This window comes from Dermacentor silvarum, chromosome 9 (genome assembly GCF_013339745.2).
Source record: "Dermacentor silvarum isolate Dsil-2018 chromosome 9, BIME_Dsil_1.4, whole genome shotgun sequence".
Classification (NCBI taxonomy): domain Eukaryota; kingdom Metazoa; phylum Arthropoda; class Arachnida; order Ixodida; family Ixodidae; genus Dermacentor; species Dermacentor silvarum.
In genome coordinates this window covers 67,378,422-67,399,112 of record NC_051162.1, presented here as the reverse complement: position 1 = coordinate 67,399,112, position 20,691 = coordinate 67,378,422, and the positions used below count along the sequence as shown (strand labels likewise).

The 20,691-nt window shown below is 43.2% G+C and overlaps 1 protein-coding gene across 2 annotated transcripts; it reads left to right on the top strand.

The window, feature by feature from the left end:
- The first annotated feature begins 839 nt into the window (after positions 1-839).
- Positions 840-18,284, top strand: LOC119465288 (carboxypeptidase inhibitor SmCI-like). 2 transcript variants are annotated; one of them, XM_049655741.1, is made up of 8 exons: positions 840-1,007; positions 1,780-1,869; positions 7,843-7,998; positions 9,896-10,063; positions 13,812-14,012; positions 15,988-16,033; positions 16,908-16,956; positions 18,186-18,284. In XM_049655741.1, exons 1-7 carry the CDS (start codon positions 932-934, stop codon positions 16,924-16,926), a joined length of 756 nt encoding a protein of 251 aa, XP_049511698.1. In that variant the 5' UTR covers positions 840-931; the 3' UTR covers positions 16,927-16,956; positions 18,186-18,284. The 2 variants fall into 2 exon arrangements, with proteins under 2 accessions (XP_049511698.1, XP_037582011.1); XM_037726083.2 differs by lacking the exon at positions 1,780-1,869 and having other exon boundaries at positions 841-1,007.
- Positions 18,285-20,691: the final 2,407 nt, after the last annotated feature.

The following is a 20,691-nucleotide window of genomic DNA, read 5'->3' as shown; positions in this document are numbered from 1 at the left end:
GTGTGTGTGTGTGTGTGTGTGTGTGTGTGTGTGTGTGTGTGTGTGTGTGTGTGTGTGTGTGTGTGTGTGTGTGTGTGTGTGTGTGTGTGTGTGTGTGTGTGTGTGTGTGTGTGTGTGTGTGTGTGTGTGTGTGCAAGTAACAAGTAGCACTTATATCAGAAATTTAGTGGCGAGCGCAGTCGTCGGTCCTAGAAATATGACCCTTACGGGCTAACTGCATCTGCTATTTATGCACGTATGACGGTAAATTCTAGAATAATCGCTTGTGCTCGCTTACATTCGAGATTTCACAACGTTAGCGTCATGCACGCAATTTTATTAGAGAAGACTCTTTGGCTGCAGAGTCCGGCGACAAAATTCAGAACGTTTGGAATGCAGTAGGTGCGTCTTGCACCCAGCAACGAATTGGTAACAATAGAATTTGGGGGAATATTGGTCCCCGTCAAAAAGCTAAATGATGTACCCGTGATATAAACACAACATACATAAAAAAATCTTTAGGAAAAGGGCACATCTACGTGTCTCGCCTTTTTACTGCGTGAATAGACATCTCGTGAAGGTATTTTATTGCAAATCGCACCTAGCAGGTGGTAACGTGCTACCGTGGAATCGGCTGCTCCGCGAACCTAAAAAGTTTATTTTTTTCAAAGGAACTGGCTTCATTCTTTCCAGTGCAATAATTTTATTTATGGAAATACGAGAACGGATGTTGAGGGGCCTGTGCAGACCATGTGAGTTAACGCGATTCGGCCTGACCACTGACGGCACAATCATCATTGTATTCGGAACAAAGGCCATCGGGCAAAATATATAGGCGGTGTAGGCGTAGTCACAGTTTTGAAGCAGCCGTTAGAAACGAAACCTACGTGGCCTATTGCTTTATAAGTAAAACACTGCCACAACACATCCGCGAAACCTGCTGTTAACGCGCATGATGAAAGCAACCTTATTTCTAGGGTGTGCCCTTTTCTTTGGCCAAAACGTGGTCGCGAGCCGCTCGGCGTATGGTAAGCATGCAATCAAATTGGTCGCATTTTGTTCATCGTTTTCTAACGCTCTGTGTGATAAGAAATGTTCCTCAGGAAAACGTTTCGTCTGCTCTCAGGATGCCATGCAATGCATGAGTGCGCAGGAAGAAAAAGAAAGAAAGCCTCTGCCGATGTATGCCTATCCGAGAAAATCGTATATCAAAGACAGCGAAGCTGTTTGAGGGCGTTCTCGTGCCCCCAAAAGTAGATATGCGTTTCGACACTGCCCGAAGCCTCCACAAGACTTTGCAAACATTTCACTAAATCCGCTTCAGTTCGTTCGCTATACAAGGTCATTTTAAAATGATTCGCTATATAAGAGTTATGTACTTATATGCTCTCCGTTATATCCAATGCATTTCTTGCTTGCGGCACTGGCACTGTCGTCGCTGGTGTCTGGCTGCGCGCTCCGACGGCATATTCGAGCGGCCACTTTGGAGCTTCGACGCCGGCTCCGCGCTCTCACCACTGCATTCGTCATACGCCCATTTCGGGGATCTCCAACACAGGCTGCTTTCTGTGATCTATATTTCATACTGACCACGATGCCACACAGCGACATGCGACTACACCGCCGCCGCATGGGAACCGTTGTGGAACTCCCCTTACCAGCTCCGCTGTATTCTCTGATTGCCAACACTTACAAAAACAGCACGCATAGGGTAACGGCCTCGCGATCTAAATAGTTTCTCTTGAATTACAGCCCTTCTGTTAAACAGCTTGAGCACTTACAATACTATGGCCTGTGCAGGCCGGTTCTACCATTCGCGATCTTGCATGCAACAACCGCCCGTCGCCACGGGCGTCACGGAGCAGTCATCCCTGGTGATCACCTATGAAGGTATCCCTTCCATACCATGCATCCGGACAAACCACAAAAAAATATCAGTAGACTGTGTTGTACTCGGTGGTAAAGAAAAGTGTATTTCAATTGAGCCAAGCCGACAGACGTCGCAGACCGACAGAGTCTCTGCTGCAGCGACTCCGTGTGCTTTCTCTGTACATCCCAGTGGACGTACAATCTAACTTTATTATAATTAGCTTGCTGTGAATGACATATCAGAAAGAACCTTGGATTTGTGTCACTTTAAAAGCGTTATAGTTGTCATCCTCGGGGCTCCAGTTCTGACCTCATTATTAATCAATGTGACCTGTCAGCAAATTACGAGCGCATGAGGCCTTTAAAGAACAAACCCACACCCAACGACTGCAAAGCTCACGACAGTTGTGCCGACTTTCGGACGACCAAATGTGCATTCACATATTTGGTGGAGTCGTTTACGCCTATCGAATACAAACGCGAGAAATACATAACTTTTCATTAGTGATGGGGTTAAAACCCCGATAGCACCAGTAGTTATTTAACTCGTTTTCAAGCGTGCCAGAATATAAGTGTCGTGCATCATGCTCCGAATCTGCAAAATCGACTATGCGGAACACCGTATAGGATTGCTCCTGGGGTTCTTTAACGCGCACCTAAAGCACATGAAAACGAGCATTTTGTACATTCCGTTCGCACAGGGGTGCAGCCGCAGATAATCGTGCAAGCGACGTCGTGCACTCCGGCGCATCGCCATAGCCTTTGAGCCATACCGCGGCTTATCACCAGGCCCACGATAGGTGCAGGAGTGTGCGTTTCATGCGTGCGATAATATGTGGATTTCTAGTATAGTTATCTTACTCCACTGTTTATTAGGCAAAAGCATAACGCTGTGTTCTGTAAAAGGACACGCATGTGTTACAGAACAGATGTCTACGTCAATTACAATGCGTTCTACCGTAGTTATAAAATTTTAAAGTGTCGTAGCAATGTAGGTGATGCTCTGGTTATAAAGCGTTTTTTGAGTGCGTTCAGTAGGACGTGCAAAACAACCGAAAAGACATCTTTTTGACCAACTAGAACTATGCTAACACGTGCACAGGACCGCAAGAAATGCACAGGGCATAGAATTGGTAGTCTGCTACGAGAAGCTTTTAATTATACAGGAAACGTTGTAACTGTATTACTAATTTGAAGGGGCAATCCAGAAGAAAATAATTTCCGCCAACAAATAAGTACCAAATGTTCTGCACACAGAGAAGGAAGCGAAAAAAAATTGTCAACTCGTTTCTGGAGCAATTCATAAGGTTTTCTCTTTTCTTCATATCCTCTTAAGGACCAGAGAAATTATCATTTCACCATTATTTTTTCAAGCTTTTACACCATGCTAATTTAGGGCCGAAAAGAGTAAACCTTTGTTTTTACTCATTCGGAATATTGCGCACTGTAATAAAGGTAATGTCGAATACACCGGATGTCGAATACACCGGACGTTAGACTAGTATATGTGCTGTTCACACCTGTGACCATGCACTCAGCAATCATAGTCAAATAAGGTTATCCCTGACAGTGCTAGGCAGGGATATTCATGACTATGGCCGTTGCCTAAGTGGCGGTGCAGCCAACACTCCCGAGCTAATTTCTTACTGATACTCAAATAAATACCGTAGACTGCATACACAGAAGGTCGGCCAATGCGTCTAGCTTAATGGTAAATCACCGCACACCTGATGCGGAAGCTGCAGGCTCAGCTCTAACCTGCAGGAAGCTGCATTTTCGCCCATTTCCCCTTATCCCATTATCTCAACATTTTAATTTACCAACAGGACAGCTGTTTCTCCTCATGCTTTCTGTGGTTTAAATATGCAAAGGAATGTAGGTACCTCGTAGAAGCGCTTGCTATCCCTCTGCTCCTACGTGCATTGAAAAGAGGAACAGCATGAGACGAACAAAGCCATAGCAACAAAGAGACACTCGAGAAGGAGTTCCAGCGAGTAACAAAGTAGTCGTGGCGCATAAGCAATAAGCTCGCAATTGAAGTTCACGACTTAGAACACAATGCTAATGCAGTCAGTGCAAAAAAAATGGGTCGGCTTTATTGGAGGCGCAGCCGTAGGGCGGAACGAGAAACGTGTTATTCGTGCTGCTGAGGATGTATGGACACTGGACGGCACAGAAATGGCATAACCGAATGCAGGTGCGTAGCCAAGACTTTGTTTTTTCTGGGAGAGGAGGGCTAACGTTCTGTTATGGTCTGTTCAGCATCCCATGCTTGGTGTATAAGAATACATCTTTTACCTTGAGCCGGCCCATGGCCTCCTTGAAGGCGCGTGCCATCATGCACTTGTCTGGGGCTGGCGTTCGAAGGATATGCGCCTTTGTTCATAGGCGACGGGCCGGGGATAAAAGGAAGCAGGGCGCCGGCCGGAAAAATTTCGCCCCCCCCCTCCCTCCAAAAAAAAATGGCATGACCAATGGTGCCGTTCCCGCGAGATAAGATATCAAATTAGCTAGCATGATGGTCTGGTCCCAGTGGTTGCTAGCGCTCATCCGCTTATACAGTTGAAGCCAATCTTCAACATCAGTGTTGTCAGTACGGGATAAGGTTCTTGGGGCGCGTGGTTATTCCAGAATGACGGTTGGCATATGTGCCCACGTGCCCGAGGCATCCTCGCCTTGAGCTGGCATGGTCATCCCCCCCTGGTTGTGCCACTGGCTGAATGCACACGTTACCTTTATTCACACATTGTAAAGCTTACATGCATAACTTATAACGCACATAGTGGAAGTCCTACGCTCTAATCTTGCAATCGTACTCGCTTGCTATTCCTAGCGGGCCCGCTGTGGTAAAAGACGGTGGGCGCAAATTGGCATCCCCTTGTTATGCAGTCCGAGACATTTTACGCCATTTCAGGACCCTGCGTGTCGAGCGCGGGGGTTATGGGCGTTTTTTTTTTCATCTACAGAGCAATACAAAAGTAAGGGGCGTAGGTAGTATTGTGGCAAACATACGTATAAGCGTTACGTATGTATACGTAAGGTGCACATCTGGACAAGAGAAGCGAGGTCTTTTTGGGCGGCACGCAGATGTGCAACAGGCTTGTCAAACAAATCCTTGACCTTCTGTTTACAAATGTCCCACGTGGTAAGTTCCTCCTCGTGGGTCTCGATCCAGACGGGTGCCGTACCCGCGACATAAGATATCAAATTAGCTAGCATGATGGTCTGGTCCTAGTGGTTGCTTGCGCTCACCCGCTCATACAGTTGGAGCCAATCTTCGACATCAGCATTGTCGGTACCGGATAAGGTTCTTGGGTCGCGCGGTTGTTCCAGAATGACGGTTGGCATATGTGCCGACGTGCCGGAAGCAACCTCGCCTTGAGCTGGTATGGTAGATGCAGCCAAGGAGCGCCGGCTACTTAAATCCCTCTTGCTGTTGAGCCCGCACCCTCCACCAAATATGTTACGGGGGAAAAAGGCGCAAGCAATATATTTACAAAATATTTACAATAGCTGTAGCGGCTGACAAGATGGTAGTTCTTGTTGGTGTCGCCTAGCTCGCGAAGTTAAGAGTGTCGTCATTGGAGTAATCGTAAACGTCTTCTTCATCAGCCCTTTATAGTATTATTACCTGTTTTGTTACACGCGGTTTCAGCAAGCGACTCGCTATGTAGGTGTTGGCTGCCTTTGCTATCTGCATATGAGGTGGCTTCATGGCTGACATTTCCGAATGTTTATCCACCGCATGTTGAACTTGTCTTCCCTGTAGCGCATCTGTCTTCTATGTTATCGTCATCGCGCCTTTACGTCCCCGTTCAGCATGCTAGAGCGCGCTAGCTCAGGCCGACCGCTGCGCCATTTTTCAAGTAAGTTCTCTCTTCCCCTATCCTGACCGAGCTGAAAGACATTTAACGTCAAAAGGGTAAATCGTGTGCTTGAACCTTACAATGCCCAGCCCCTCAGTTTCGCTTTTTATTCTCGCTTATTGCGCACCGAGGACCTCCCCCTTGACAGCCTTCGTACCATATGGGATAGCTCGCGAGGTTTTATTGGCCAGCTGCCTGCTGCTGTGCTCACGTACTACGTGACACCTGCGGTTGGATGGATGTTTGACGGAGAATAACACTCCCAACGCTAAATCTAGTACATAATACGCATCTACTGACGGAAGTGCACGGGTGAATGACGCTGTGGTAGCTAATTTTAAAGCTCTGCATATGTTATTCAGGAGATGTGGGTTCGCCTACCACCGAAGGCAAGTTGTATTTTCGTCCACCTTTATTCCTCCTTTTCCTTATGCTTTCTTTCTGCACTCAAGTAAATATTCTTGCTTTCCCTACCTTAATTCTCTGTTTTGCTTTATACGGCTTTAACTGACTTCCGTATGAAGCTTGTCCATGAAGTAATTGCGTTCTCTCAAAACATTTTTTCACGAGCTTTAATATTCCAGAATGCGGTTACGTTCAAAACACTCTCCATTGGATGTAATTCACTGGTTGCGCTTCTTCTTTTGGTGCTAGAAGCACCTTTGGAAGTCCTTTTCTGTTACGAGCTTCACCGAACGCCCCAAAATGCCTTCCCCAGTTCGCATTTGGGGAAAAAAGTAGCAGGAGGCTTGACCCGGCCAGTAAGGAGCGTATTCTAGGACAGTAATAAAATTTGTATCCCAAAAACTCATGCAATATCGAGGCAGTATGCGAAAGGGCATTATCTGGTTAAAGAATACAGCGCACCTCTTTTGACAAGTTTTGAGGACCTGCACGCAGAAAGCTACATTCACAGTTTGACTTTCATGAAATTCGTGTGGCTAAATGCCATGACAGTCAAAAAGAAAGAACAACGCAACTTTGATTTTGTTGTTTGTTCTTTCCAGCTTTTTTCGATATTCCCTCAGCTTTTTTTTTTTTTTTGCTCCTCACACTGCTACTACTACAGCTCGATGTTGTATTCGTAAATACATGTTTCGTCGCCGGTGACGACCGTTTACAAGAATTCATCCCCCTCAGACGTTTTTCTATCACTGCAGCATTTTTTTCGTCCAAGCTTTTTTTCAGCAGTCGGCAGTATTGCCGCCATCTTGGCGCAAACCTTCTTCATTTCAAGTTTTTAGTCAAAATCTGGTAAGCAGATCACTTTAACAAAACAGGTGATTCGGCCATCATTTAACAGTCTTTCGGTGACCACTCAGCTTAAGACAACGCACAGGATAGAAAATTCGATCTTTGTATGGGTTGGGGAGCGTCCTTATCTTCCATCGTCCATGGGGTATTCATGGTTTTCCCGAAAACGCTGGACCTACTGGCACATAGAACTTATTTTTAGGGTATCTTTTCCATAACGGTTTTGCAACATTTTATGAATTTTTGCCGAGTTTTAAAAGAACTTTGCTATTGATTGTTTGATATGGAACTATAAATGGGTTGCTCAAAATGTGAACGCATGAAATTAAATTCTGCGTTTTCATTAGCACTGTGGCTTGCACTAGAATTGAACCGCGTCCCTTTGAGTGGAGAGCGTAAGAGAAGGGCGCAGCTGCACCCACTCCCATATTAAGGCGAAAGCCTTTAATGGCTCATACTCGCGACGTCCGACAGTCCGTCCGTCCGTGCCCTGGAACGCTGCCAGCTGTGGCCTCTCCCCCTTGCACTCTCTCCGCAATCACGTGATGGCACAGCGGTGCGCGCGGCAACGCTCCTTCGTCAAACGTCTCGTTGCAGCAGTCGAGTTAGTCGAATGGCTCCCAAGCGTTCCGGTGATGATTCCACGGCAAGCTATTCGGAGAAGCGCCCCAAGAATGTGGATTCCCCCGATGCCAAACTTCAGAAGAAGAATGAGCGAACGCGCATGCGGTGGTAGTCAGTCGATTGGGCAAAGGCTTTCGCCGAACAAACTTTGGAATTTACAAAGTGTCCTTAAATTTTTCTCTCACTCCCTGCATGAACTTTTGGGAAAGACATCGTATAAGTAACGCTCATATTTCGTCTCAAATTTCAGATCAAAGGTGCTTGGTAAGCGTACCAGCCGTGACGTACAGAGGATGCCCTTCACCTTCTTGGCAGTACAATGCAAAGAGTAGGAGGTGTGTGCAGAATTGCGTATTACGTGGCCCTTTCGGATCGAAGGATGAATGCGACGGGATTTGCCGTAGTAGTAAGCATAAGCATGTTCCTTCTTTCAGTATATATAATGTAATCAGAGACAGACAAGAGGCTTTCCCCACGAACGCCACGCGTTATTTGATATTTGGCTCAACAGGCTATGTGTTACGTGCATACATTGAACATAAAATAAAGCAGCATAGATTAGTTTTCTTTTTGGGTACAATAGGAGGAAATATAAATTTCCCATAATTGACTGAGCAAATAACAATTCAGTTTCGTGAACGCTGTGGTGCTTCGCGGTGTGACGCACGTACCACTCAGCAAGAAAAGGGCGTTCTGAGAAAAGAGCTCTGTTAATGTACTATGTAAGGCTAATCGACTTTTACGACACAACACCGTAGTCGTGCTTGTCTAATGGCACTGCCTAAAGCCACTTTTACATGTTTATGTGACCAAGAACAAAACAGTATCTGTATAATTTTGTCATAAAACCACTTTTCTATTAGGAGGTAGTGAGCTGTCGCAAGTGACGGCTATACATGGAAATTTCCACGCGATTGAAGTATTGTCTTTTTTTTTTTTTTTTTGCTCAGCCGCCCACCACATGGCCCACAGTGACCTTTATTATCACAAGTTCCGGCCTTCAAATTTGACGTTCACGCGAACACACAGATAAAAAAGAAATGTTGAAGCCGACAATTTTCTACGACAAACTGACGATTCAGCTGTGCGCAATAAGCATGACAGACCAGCATGATATTCTTATCGGCGCCCTTACGTCACTTTTTTTTCTGCAAAGCGGTGTTTTCTTTGCTACGTTATTATATTTGAAAAATCCTTTCCCTGAAACAAATTAGACAAACTTTAATTCTCTGTCGCGATCAGAATGCTCAATGCCACTAGCGACACATTTATTTAACAGCTCCTAGTTAATGAGGAGACGTTATATTTGTTGTGCGATTCTGTTCGTTGGCGCAGTACAGCTTCAAGATATGAGCATTCCGATCAAAAGGACTGGCTGCCTTTTCTGGAACAGGCATCCGAAAGCCACGCGATCTTTCTCCGTTGTCTCGACTTCGGTTTCATCACGTAACACACCACATATTTAGGATAATATCTTTTAGTATAACGCCTAAAGCGTAATAATCAAGAATGAATCAAACCGAACGTTTGTAATGAGGTAAAGAAAGTTACGAAAGCACTTGACGACGCTACTAGACGGGGACGGAGACGCATACAGCACGGTCAGCCAACTACGAAATCATCTTTACTGGTGACAGATACGCATTTTTATGACAGATTACGGTGACAGATACGCATAATACATTAAACGTAACGAATAACGACATACCTGAGCACAATGCGAGCACTAGCTCAAACCTCTACACATAGTCAGTGTCGTATGAACCAAGGTAAACATCCAAGAGAAACAGTTATTTTTCAGAAATAGAGAAGGAAGCCATGCTGACACAGTTTGTCCGTATCGTCTCGCAAAAAAAAACGAATTGCTCTTCATTGTTCGTTGTCTCGTTATTATTCTTATTACTTAGAGAAGCTCGTGCTAGTCTTGGCTTTCCTTTGTTTATGTGTGCCGTAGCATTGCCTCCACTCTATAAGCAGGATGCCCGATAAATGCCTGTCTCCGAATAAGTAGTGGGTTGCCAGCTTGCGGTCGTATGGTTGTATTTATGCCGTGCCCGTCTATATTCGGTCAAGTGATTTCGCTATACGGGACCAACAATCAATACGCAGATTCAGTTAGACGAATTTCTCTATTAACAACAATAACGTCTCATCTAGCAACAAAATTGTGGCACTTTTAAAGTAAACGACTGGTGTAAATACAAGATCTTCTTCTTGAATTCTGTGATACATTCTTCAAAGTTTTGCTTCTGCCAAACCCGCAGCATCAGCATAATGTCTAACATTTCCGCGGCGTTTTTCAGTTGACGTGTGCAAAGCGCCACGGCCTATATCGTCCTGTGCGCCGGGCACCAACCACATCGTGTACTACTACGACCCAAGAAACAAAACTTGTGTCCAAGGTAGCCAGTGCACATATGCCGGCAACAACTTTCCCACCCTGATCGAGTGCCAGCAAACGTGCACCAAATGTAAGTTTCCGCTTGTTAATGCGGTATCATTATCGTGGGGCCTAACAGACCATGTAGGTATTCGTCTGTGGAAAGAAAGACATGGGCCGATTCATTAGGTACTGCTGTCTTACTAATCTGTCTCATATGGCTAGCTTTCACGAGTAAAGAATGCGAAAAACAGGCACGCTGACGCAAGCGCCAAACGATTCTAAGGCCGACTATGGCATGAGAAAAGGATGCGTGCAATCGTCGTTAGATGCCTGGGTCCCTGTGGCAAAAAAAAAACTGAGCTTCGGCCCCTCCGTCGGTCCCGCATTTCTTTGCAGCATTATAGGTGAAGTTAACCCACTTTTGGAGGTATCTAACAAAAACGTCACGGGTGTGTCAAGTGTGCACAATATTTCGTGTTTGCTACAGATGCAAGTTATGATAATTTCACTTTGTCAAATGAGAACGTTCAAGGTCACCCGTGAGTCGTAGGGTGTCGGAACGAAATGTTTTTCGTTCTGGTTTTAGTTTCGTTCCACTGAAAAAAAGTTGCGTTCCGGTTCTGCTCCGGAACGAAAGAAAAAATATCCGTCACGGTTCATAACGAATTTTGGTTCGCATGGAAAAATTTTCAAGCAAAATAACGATAAAAACATATTATTTATTTTTCTCAATCATTTGAGAATAGCTTTCTCAATGTTTATGTTTCTCAATATATTTCTCAAACATTTTTCTTTCAATTTATTTGTCTATGCGCGCTGCAACCGTTTTCGCTTAGTTTGATACGGTAAGCGTGAATTTGATGCAGCTGACGACGAGGGCTTGCACTAGCCTCGTCTTCGTTGAGGCCGTGCGTGATTCGTGCAGTTCGGACTATTATGAGCTATGGATTATGGGATCATGCTCAGTGCGTTGAGTCAAGGCACTGAGCATGATCTCAGAATCACCACGTCATCCAGTGCACTCACTGAAATACGAGACCGCTGTTCCGGTAAAACGAACTTAAACGAACATAAACGAACGATAAAGCTTCGGTAACAAAGCGTTGTACCCGTAGATAACAAAAGCATGAGCTCTTCAGTGCTGCGTTTTGCTACGATGCCGGTCTTTCCAGTGCGCCGAGCGGCAAGCTTAGATTAGTGTAGCGCTCGACCGGCTATCGCTCGCACTATCGCTGCCTGAGATACGTGCTTATGCGGTTGCCTGACGTCGGTTGTTGCGGATTGCCGACTTTCCCCTTGAACCGAAAACCGACCAAAAATATTTCGGTTTCACTCCGGAACAAAATAATAAAAAACGTGTCCGTTACGCTTTCGTTCCATTTTTTTTTTCGTTCCATTCCGACCCACTGCCCGTGACGCACGTGCGCGTACTTGTCGAGCCGTCACAATAATCATTCATGTTTGATTTCACACATTCAGTAAGCGGTGCAAAGTGCGGGCCTACTTTGGCATGAACGCATGCCAAAGGATACGGTTTCAATTTAGAAGTCATCATTTATTTAATCAGAGATGACCAACGGATTTTTAGGATATTTTACGAAGTAAGCCTTCGAGAAATACACTTCGTTTTTACAGCATTCTTTGAATGATTGTGGTATTTCTTATTCGTAATGTACCATTGAAATATATTTTGGGTAGTCACGAAATGTAGCTGTAACTGCATGATTTATGATATATGACGGCAGAAAATTACAAAAAGTACGTTTTTTTCTTTAATATTGAGGTTTAATACATTTCTGGTCTAAACAAAGCATTGTGATGGCGCCCGAGCGCCTCGTTCAAACGACCAAATACAACCCCGCGCGTAGCAATATTTGACTATCCACCAAAACTGAAAGATGTACATAATACCAGCTATATTGTTTTCGAGAGCTTCCGTAATTATTATAATACAAATGGCGCGTACAGTTACTGGGGAAATTGGCAAAACTCTTTAACTGGTTCCCGTAGGTTTGAAAATAGGAAGAAGTATGCAGTTATTGCACAGTAAACCCCATAATTATTCTGCCAACCTTAAACAATGGCCGTACATCCTCCCTAACGTGCCCCTACCTCTCCCTCCCGCCTCCCTATTTCAACAATATGTGAATTGTGGATTTTGCAGCGGAACCTGTCTGTGTTGCGCTATTAAACCCAATTCAAATAATAAGTATGAACTATGAGCCTTATTTAAACATCCCGGCAGACTAACAGACATATTGTATTTATTTATTTATTTATTTATTTATTTATTTATTTATTTATTTATTTATTTATTTATTTATTTATTTATTTATTTATTTATTTATTAGTTGCTAACTAACTCTACCTCAAACGTTCTGTAACAAGGATTTGAAGGGTGGGCCTATGAAGGCTAAAGGAGTTGAACGGCATGACTTTAATAAAAGGTTTTCATCGATGGCAAAGCCTTAAAACGTGATATGTCAATGACCAAAGCGGATAATGATTTCATTCTCCGGCTCCATGCAAAAAAAAGAACGCTGGAACATAGTTTTATAAGCATGTAGAAGATGTACTGTATTTGATGAGTTCTGATGCGTTAGCCAAAAGCGATGACGTTAAACGCATTTTCAACGCTTTGGAGGACATGCATAAATCATCATCTACAAATTTCGCATTTTTTCCACAGACTTGCACGTACATAATCCATGTTGTTGCCTCCACTTCTGACAAATTTGAACTCGGCAGTAGTTATAGATCTTCCAGGGCAGCGGCTAAACTTTAAACACAGTTCGTAAATACGCCTATAAGGCATCGAAACTTTCGGCACCCAACACCAATTACCTGCCCCCCATGTTTAATTCATTTCAAGGACGCTGCCCATGTTTAGTTTTTCCCAGACGCCGGTGAAACTTTCTACGCGTTTCGTATTGCACCTGTAAAAAAAAACAAGAAAAGAATGTTTGTCCTTTTTTATGCGATTCCCAATTAACACCTATACACTTCAATATTTTCCCGCACGTCACATATAACATTTTTTCTTGTCCCTCTATACTCTGTGCACCATTTAGCATCTTTCTAGCACCGGCCGCTTTTATACAATTTAAATGCGGCGTGTAACATATAATACTTCTAATTCCAGCTTTCGCTGCGATGACAATGCATGGTGTTAAAAACGAGTGAGACACTTGGGCTGTGGTTGTCACGATCACTGAAGATCTAACGCTGCAAAAGAGATGTTCAATAATGAAAAGCGTTCAATATCATGCCAATGATTCCGCAAAGTGAACAAAATTCTTTTTTGTCGTATTTAAGAAAGGACTCTTTTAATTGAACTAAGCTATCCAAAGGCTTTAGTTTACTGTACCGCGGTCAATTTGCGAAATGACACACTAACCGAGAGTCCATGCTTTTTGGATACGTTCAGTTTGGCTCAACTGCTATGCCGTCTACTTGCTGAATAAGTTACGATGGGTTTTCGCTTTGCCTTTCCTATCCGTGTAAGCGGGATGCAGAACGCAATAACATCAGTGCTACAATTTATAGCACAAGTTAAAGGAAGCTCCCACAACGTCAAACATTTCTCTTCGATTCTATAGGCCGGCGGCATTTGTTATTCTAATGAACCCTCTCATTAGTAACTAACACAGAAACACCGCTGCTACTGCACTGGCCACGTATTTAAAGAAACGTAAAATCAAGTTTCGGGTTCCAACCTCGCATAGAAATTTCGCGGCATTCATGCAAGCTGAAACCGAGTTCAGACGCGCGGAAGCGTGCACTTGCCAAGAAAAACCAATGAAGCCGAAAGTGACAAAATCGCTATTGTATTTCAGTACGATTTTGGCCGACGATACCAGACCGATGCCGCGTGTACCCGAGCCATGGGCACCACTGCTTTTGGGGATGGCGCTCCGGATCAGCCCGATACTACTACGACCCGTACGCCGGCCGGTGCTTTGGCTTTTGGTACTACGGCTGCGGAGGAACACGTAATAACTTTGTCACCTTGGATGAGTGCCAACGACGTTGTGCAGGTAAGTACACTTGTAACATTCGGGAACGTAATCAGCCGTATAATATTGTTACTGTTACAACACTGCTATTGAATTACTGAAGAGGGGTTTTGATGTAAGTGAAGTGACTTCTGGAGATCTATGCCATGTGTTCGTGTAAAGATGTGCTACATTTTCTTAATTTTTGTTGTTTATTTTTTATTAGTTATTTCTGCATGCTATTTGAAATGCATCTTTTTTTTATATTTGCGTAGTGCGTAGTTAACACCGTGCACTCATAAATGCTCCTTTTCTATAGTGCTGTGTACCCCTCATTCATCCACAAATAAATGTTGTTGATGTGTTCAGTGTACTTTTTTCCTTCTTTTTTCATTTGTACCTACAAGTCTGTACATCTAGCTTGCGTGTATGTGGTTCCCGCTGAATTTTCCTGTAGCGCGAATCATTTCATTCTTTCGCATGCACAATTTAGCTGTACCATTCTTTTTTTATGTTTTTCCCGCATGAACATTTCAATGTATTCTTCAAATAAGTGACATTTCAAGGTGCGCATACCCTCGTCAAGCTGCATTATTTGAGAATTTTTGTCTGCGGTCCTCGCATAATATTCTCGAATAAATTAAATAACTTGCATGTGTTATCGGTGACATAATAAAATTGGTCAGTGCTCAAGGCTTACGTGCTAAATAATCCCGACTCCCACTAGCTGTGTCTAATGTTATCCCTATAATTTATCAAATGCGAGGGCACTCATGTTTCACATACTTTTCTAGTACAGCGCTAGTTGAAACCCTCATGTCAAAGTACAAACTGGTGCATCAGCAATTTTCGCCGCCTGTTCCTAATGCAAGTTTTTCAGACTGGGCCGTAATATGACAAATAGGGATAAATAGGCATCTCTTGTGCTCTTAATGGTCTAAAGTTTGCAGTTACCGTAAGGAGGCTGTAGGAAAACGTTAGAATTGGTTTTAAAACCAGGTCGATTTTTGTTGGTTCTGTAATTTTTAATATACAGAAAAATCCATGTCAGTCGCTTCACGGTATTGAGAAATAACACTAGAATTGCACTATCCTAAACGGTTATTCTTTTTTTAGTATTTATTGCGTGAAAGAATTAACCGCTGACACACTAGGATTATACAGGTGTATTTAGCCGTTTAAAATGTACAGTGGGAGTGAATGATGTAATCTAACGAGTCAAAATAAATAGGCCGTATAATTATAGTATACTTACATGATATATTCTTACCTTTGCTCATGTGGTCTCGGCTGTAACGATCCTCAGGGGAACACATTATGGCTAATCAAATGACCTGCGATTGAGAACACATACTAGGACAATGTTAAGGCATGTTAAACATGTTCCGCATCTGATAGCCTATCCTCTAAAGGCGCTGGCTAGAGCTTAAACAACTATGCAATAAATACTTATGTATAAGTATTCCAGAAATTAAACAGCGCGACAGCCGTCCCTATGTCTCTATGTGTCGAGCACAGCGCTCACCATGCAGAAGATTTCCACTCGAAATGTCTCTCTTTTTTTAAGTGTGAATAATAATTTTCTATACTATTCAATTTTTATGTATATTAAATTGATCATTATAATGTGGTATTTAAGTACAGTCAGATTTTCTTGCGCTTTGCTTGTAGTTATTGCTTGTTTGTTTCCTAAGGTGGTTCAACGTTAAATTATCATTCTGAAAGTTATGCCGTCCGGCAGTTTTTTGGTGTAGAACAATCTAACAACATCAGGAAAGGTTACAAAACAAGGTATGTATCTTACATATCCTTAAAATCGAGTTTTATGGAAATAAAGTTTGGCTCCTAATTTATATTCATCAAATCACTAAGACTGTCCACGTGACAAGATTGTGCACGATAGCTGTTGATAGCACCGCGCTATCACGAAATATTCACAAAGTGAGTAACGAATAATAACTAGAGAAAGCGTTTTTCAAATCCAACTGCGAGCATTGCATCTGCCCCCTTTTTACAGGACGTGAAGGCGCGGTTCCGGTATATCCTGTCGGTGGTGATACAGGGTAAGTGAGGCGTTTGTCGCGTATATCTAGAGAACTCTTATTTAGTAACAAAATACTCTTTCTTCCTTGTTTTTAAGATTGGGAAATGTTTTCTTGAATCCTGTTCGGGAATTTCAACCAAATAACTGCACTCTGACGAATTCATGTAAATAATAAAATTTACAGCTGAAACAAGTATTATTGCTATTCGTTTCTCATTTTTAAATGGAGAACAATTGAAACTCAGCCTATATGGCCTTTACATAAGTGCCCTTCAAACCAGTTGTAAACATTAATTTCCAGTTTTGTAATCAACGCAGAATATGAACCTCATCGATATTTTCTGTATTCTACAAAGAAAACCGCTTGGAAAGAATTTTGATCTCTATGTCTCCTTCCTGGACAGACGCACGAATCAAATAATCGGTGAAAACGGCTGTCTTTGATTAGAGAAGTTTTCCAGGCTCCATTTGCTCCGATTCCGTTCGGCACTTTTGGATTACTATTCAATTATGTCTCAAAATTACTGTTCCCACACCCTTGCTCAATACACAGGCATTTCGAAGAAATACCATGAAATTAAGCTCGTCAGAATGTATTGCATTTGTATCCACTAGCTGTCTGATAAAAATGCTGTAATTGAAGGTGAGCAATTCTTCCAGCGCGTTTCATCCCGTATATTTTCGTTATGGCAAACTTTTGTCGTGGGCAGAACAATCTTCGCAATCTTTCCCGCCCATTTAATTTCCACCCATATCGTAGCTATCATTTCCGCTCGAGTGCATTCAAACCGTTGATCACGGCTACTCACTATAATAGTTTGCAATCATGTAACTTAGCGCAATGGCGCGATCCCAATCGGAAGTAATGTTTTAAATATATATGCATTCCGCAGGATTGTATTTTCTACTTGAAGAGGCGGCACCTCCAACTTCACCTATCAGGTAAGGGACATGCACTCCACACATCTGTGAACAGTTTGACAGTAGTGGTGACTCGTTATGTTATGTAAAAATGAATCTCATGGGATTCAAATTACAATAGCCTTTTTTGCGAATACCTAGTTGTCACATACGTGCGCTGTGGCCTCAGAAATGTAAAAATGCCTCTAAACTAGAAAAAAGTTTGGTCTTGTGCTTAAATTCGGCTTAGTGCTTAGGAAGCCGCAGCCTAACTTTGTGCTGCAACTAGGTGAAGCATGGACAAGGGAGGAGCACCTACCTGATTTTCATGGGAGACTTGCCTCATCCCTCAACTCTAAAATTGGTCATTTCTAGCGTGCAAAATTAAACCTATTAAAATGAAAAAAAAACAGTAGTTAGAGTAGTGACTACAAGGTAATTGCCTGCATCTGTTCTTACGTCAACTTGACGTTTTGTTGTGCGAGTTCCTTCATTCTACGGAGCAAATTAAAAGGACGCAAAAAAGGCACAATCAGGAGAGGGAACCACACAAGTGCTGATTAACACCTAATGTATTTTACGAATATGTAAAAGGACAGTTTATGATCCGCATATTGGCAAAAGCCAAACTAAGAACCTTGCTGGTTCCTTTCCAGGAACCTATTTCCACCCTTCCTGAAATTGACAGATGTGTCACTAGCGCCATCACGACCCCTCTGTTTCATGAAAAACAGCCTCCAAATGCTCATGTGCCCCACGTGTCACGTGTGTTTTCGCATATGTGCAGCACATAAACTGTCACTTGTTCTTGAGATACATCAGGTGTTCACTAGTGCTTGTTCCGTTTTCTGCCCGAGTCAGGTCTTTTTGTTTAGCTTGTTTAATTTATTGCAATAAGTTTACTCGTATTTCCTTTCTCCACGCACAGTGAGCAGCTCATGTAGACGTGCTTCTTCTTGCATACTGTTTTTGCTTGCGTGCTGCTCTGCCTACACCGTGTGCAGGCTTCTAGTTGTCACCATTTCGCCTTTGCGTTGCAAACAAAAAATGTCACGCTGAAGAAAACATAAGGTTGTCCGTGGCCTATAGGAAAACAATGAAAACTTCCCAAGCGTTCACGCGAAGTGAATAGCATCCCTGGGGCGATTGCTTGCCCGCTGCTGCACATTCGATTATACACACTCTTGGCGTCTTTCACTTCACCGCTTGTAGTGTGAATTGAAGTGCATCATTTTTTGCTTTTAACTTCATTTTGTTTGTTTCTTTTCCAGAACGATATACCTTCTTTGAACCCGAAGTTTGAGAATGAAACGTGCAGCTCAAAAAAAGAAGACGCAAGGAAACCAACGAAGCAGATAATAAGACCGCATGCGAGCATGAAAATTTAAGGTTGTTTTATTAATTTCCAACAAGCAAGCACAGCTTTCTAAAATCGTAACAGCCTCTTTTTTGACGCGTTGAACACGAACCCGTCTTTACAACAATCGTTTTCTGCAGTGCACTATTTACGCCAATAAAAACTTCGTCATTTGTCAGCATAATCTTCAAAAATCTGTGAAAATATATAGTTGAACTTTTACCTGGCATATTATATTTTCTTGAATAGTTCGGCTTAAACTGTATAATGATGGATGCAAATTCACGACATGAAAGCAAGACAACGACGAGGGAGCTTTGCTACAGCCATGACAGATGGCTGGTTAGAGATATGTTTAGTTTGGAAACGCGTGCGTGTAAGCACGTTGTTGTTTGCGGCGTAACGTGCGCGCGAATCGTCTCATTGTGCTAGTTGTCACAATAGAAGTATTAGGACATATACCTTTTGGTTAACTATAACTCATCAGGAAAGTAATGTTCTTATTTTAGGGGCGAAGCTCCTTAGGGTGTGGGTCTGTCCCTCCTCTGTAGTATGTAGTAGTAGTAGTAGTCGTCGTCGTAGTAGGTAGCGACGTCTACTTTTATCAGAAAAAAAATTCCGAAAGTTGTGTCCGTAGCGCGGAATCGAACCAGGGACCCCTCGCTTCCGAACGCGCGGCGCTAACCACTACGCCACGAAGCGCACATGGACACACGCACTACACGATGACAATAAATACCCAACATTAACGAAAGACTGCGCGTTTCTAACGCGTTTGTGCTAGCGCGTTACGGCCCGTGTAAGAAGCTGGTGTAAGACGCTGTGGCCTCTCCGCCTTACCCCCGTGCTCATAAACGCTCCTCGACTTGAACTTGACTTGCCACCGCCTTGGGCAGCGCGTTCGAAACGCGTTGAAGGCGGTGGCAAGTCAAGTTCAAGTCGAGGAGCGTTTATGAATACTCTCTCAGCAGTCATGTGATGGCGTCGGCAAACGCGGTGCACGTTCCGGCATGTGTAAACGGCTGCGTAAGACGCTGTGGCCTCTCCCCCTTACTAGAGAGTACTGCACGTTTCTAACGCGTTTGTGCTAGCGTCCCCTTAAGCAGGAGATGGTGCAATTATAATGAAGGGCGCTGTTATAAAATTGGAATGACGTCACATATGGCGCGTGTCATTGGTGGAAGTCAATCGTTCGATTTAGTGCGGCGAGACTGGGCGAATTACACGGAAGATTCACGGTTTACCGATGATTCCCTCCGGAGCTTCGCCCACTCATCATCATTCACCCCGTGGATATGCGGTGTTTTTTTAACAAGCAGCATAGTTTTTGATCAGGACTGTCAACCACAACACAACTTGCCCACATAACTCACGACCTTTTCGATGAAATTATTGAGGGGAGTCAGGTGGACGCAATCTTTCTGGACTTGACGAAAACGTTCGACTTGGTACCACATGAATGCTTACTGAACAAGCATGTAGCCTTTGATAATATCAATAAGATTGTTTCATGGATCTGCCATTCCTTACAGCATTCTAAAACGGTGCGGGGACGTTCACACGTGTTTCTAGCTACTTCGACGCCTTCTCTGAAGAACCCCAAGGCTCAGTCTTAGCACTTGTTATATATTTCCTTTAGATTAATGATATTCAATTCTGTGTAGAATTATTCGTTCAGATAGGCCTGTGTGTAGACGATTATGTAGATTACACTATCGTAAACAATCCTGAGCACTAGCTCAGCCTCAACAACTTGATAAAAAATATATACGTGCTTGGTGCCTTAAATGGAGCATGAAATTGAACCCAAGTAAAACCAAGCGTGCCAAGTTCGTCAATAAGAATGTACCCTTCAACTTCATATGCAGACTTGAAGCAAATAAAATTGCCGTGTATGACGAAGTAAAATACATAGGAGCTACTATAGCTAGCAGCTTTAACTGGCAGCCACATAATGTCTCTATCTGCAATATAGCTCTTGGCAAACAGTATTTTTTTAATAGGAGACTGCGCGACAGCTCCCGCAGCAGTCAAACTGAACACATGCAAAACGCTTGTAAGACCAGTCTTTTAAATCGCAGACTTACAAGCAGACCCAGATGAGAAACACTTATTTGACAAGATCAAGAGAACTCAGAAATTGCCAGTGTGTTTTGTCTACAAGGACTATACACGGAACTCAAGCGCAAATGGTCTCATCAAAAGAACAAGTCTGCAACCGCTTAAAGCGTGCCTAATAATAGTTTTTCAAAATTATAGCGCTCTTCTCGACGAGGAATTTAACTACCGCTTTTCATTATGCTCGACTGCAAAATGTAACTAAAGTTTTCAGCGGAGAAGCTGCCGTATATCGATAGTGATTAGTTGATAAAAGAGCTCCGAAATCGTAATCTACCCACGGTGACTGTTCTTCACTGTGT

What these genes read in the sequence shown, in the direction of transcription:
- LOC119465288 (XM_049655741.1), top strand. Translation starts at nt 932, where the DNA reads ATGATGAAAGCAACCTTATTTCTAGGGTGTGCCCTTTTCTTTGGCCAA. An exon ending in CGCGAGCCGCTCGGCGTATG is followed by an intron (nt 1,008 to 1,779) that starts GTAAGCATGCAA and finishes TGGCCTGTGCAG; the next exon opens with GCCGGTTCTACCATTCGCGA. An exon ending in CCTGGTGATCACCTATGAAG is followed by an intron (nt 1,870 to 7,842) that starts GTATCCCTTCCA and finishes CTCAAATTTCAG; the next exon opens with ATCAAAGGTGCTTGGTAAGC.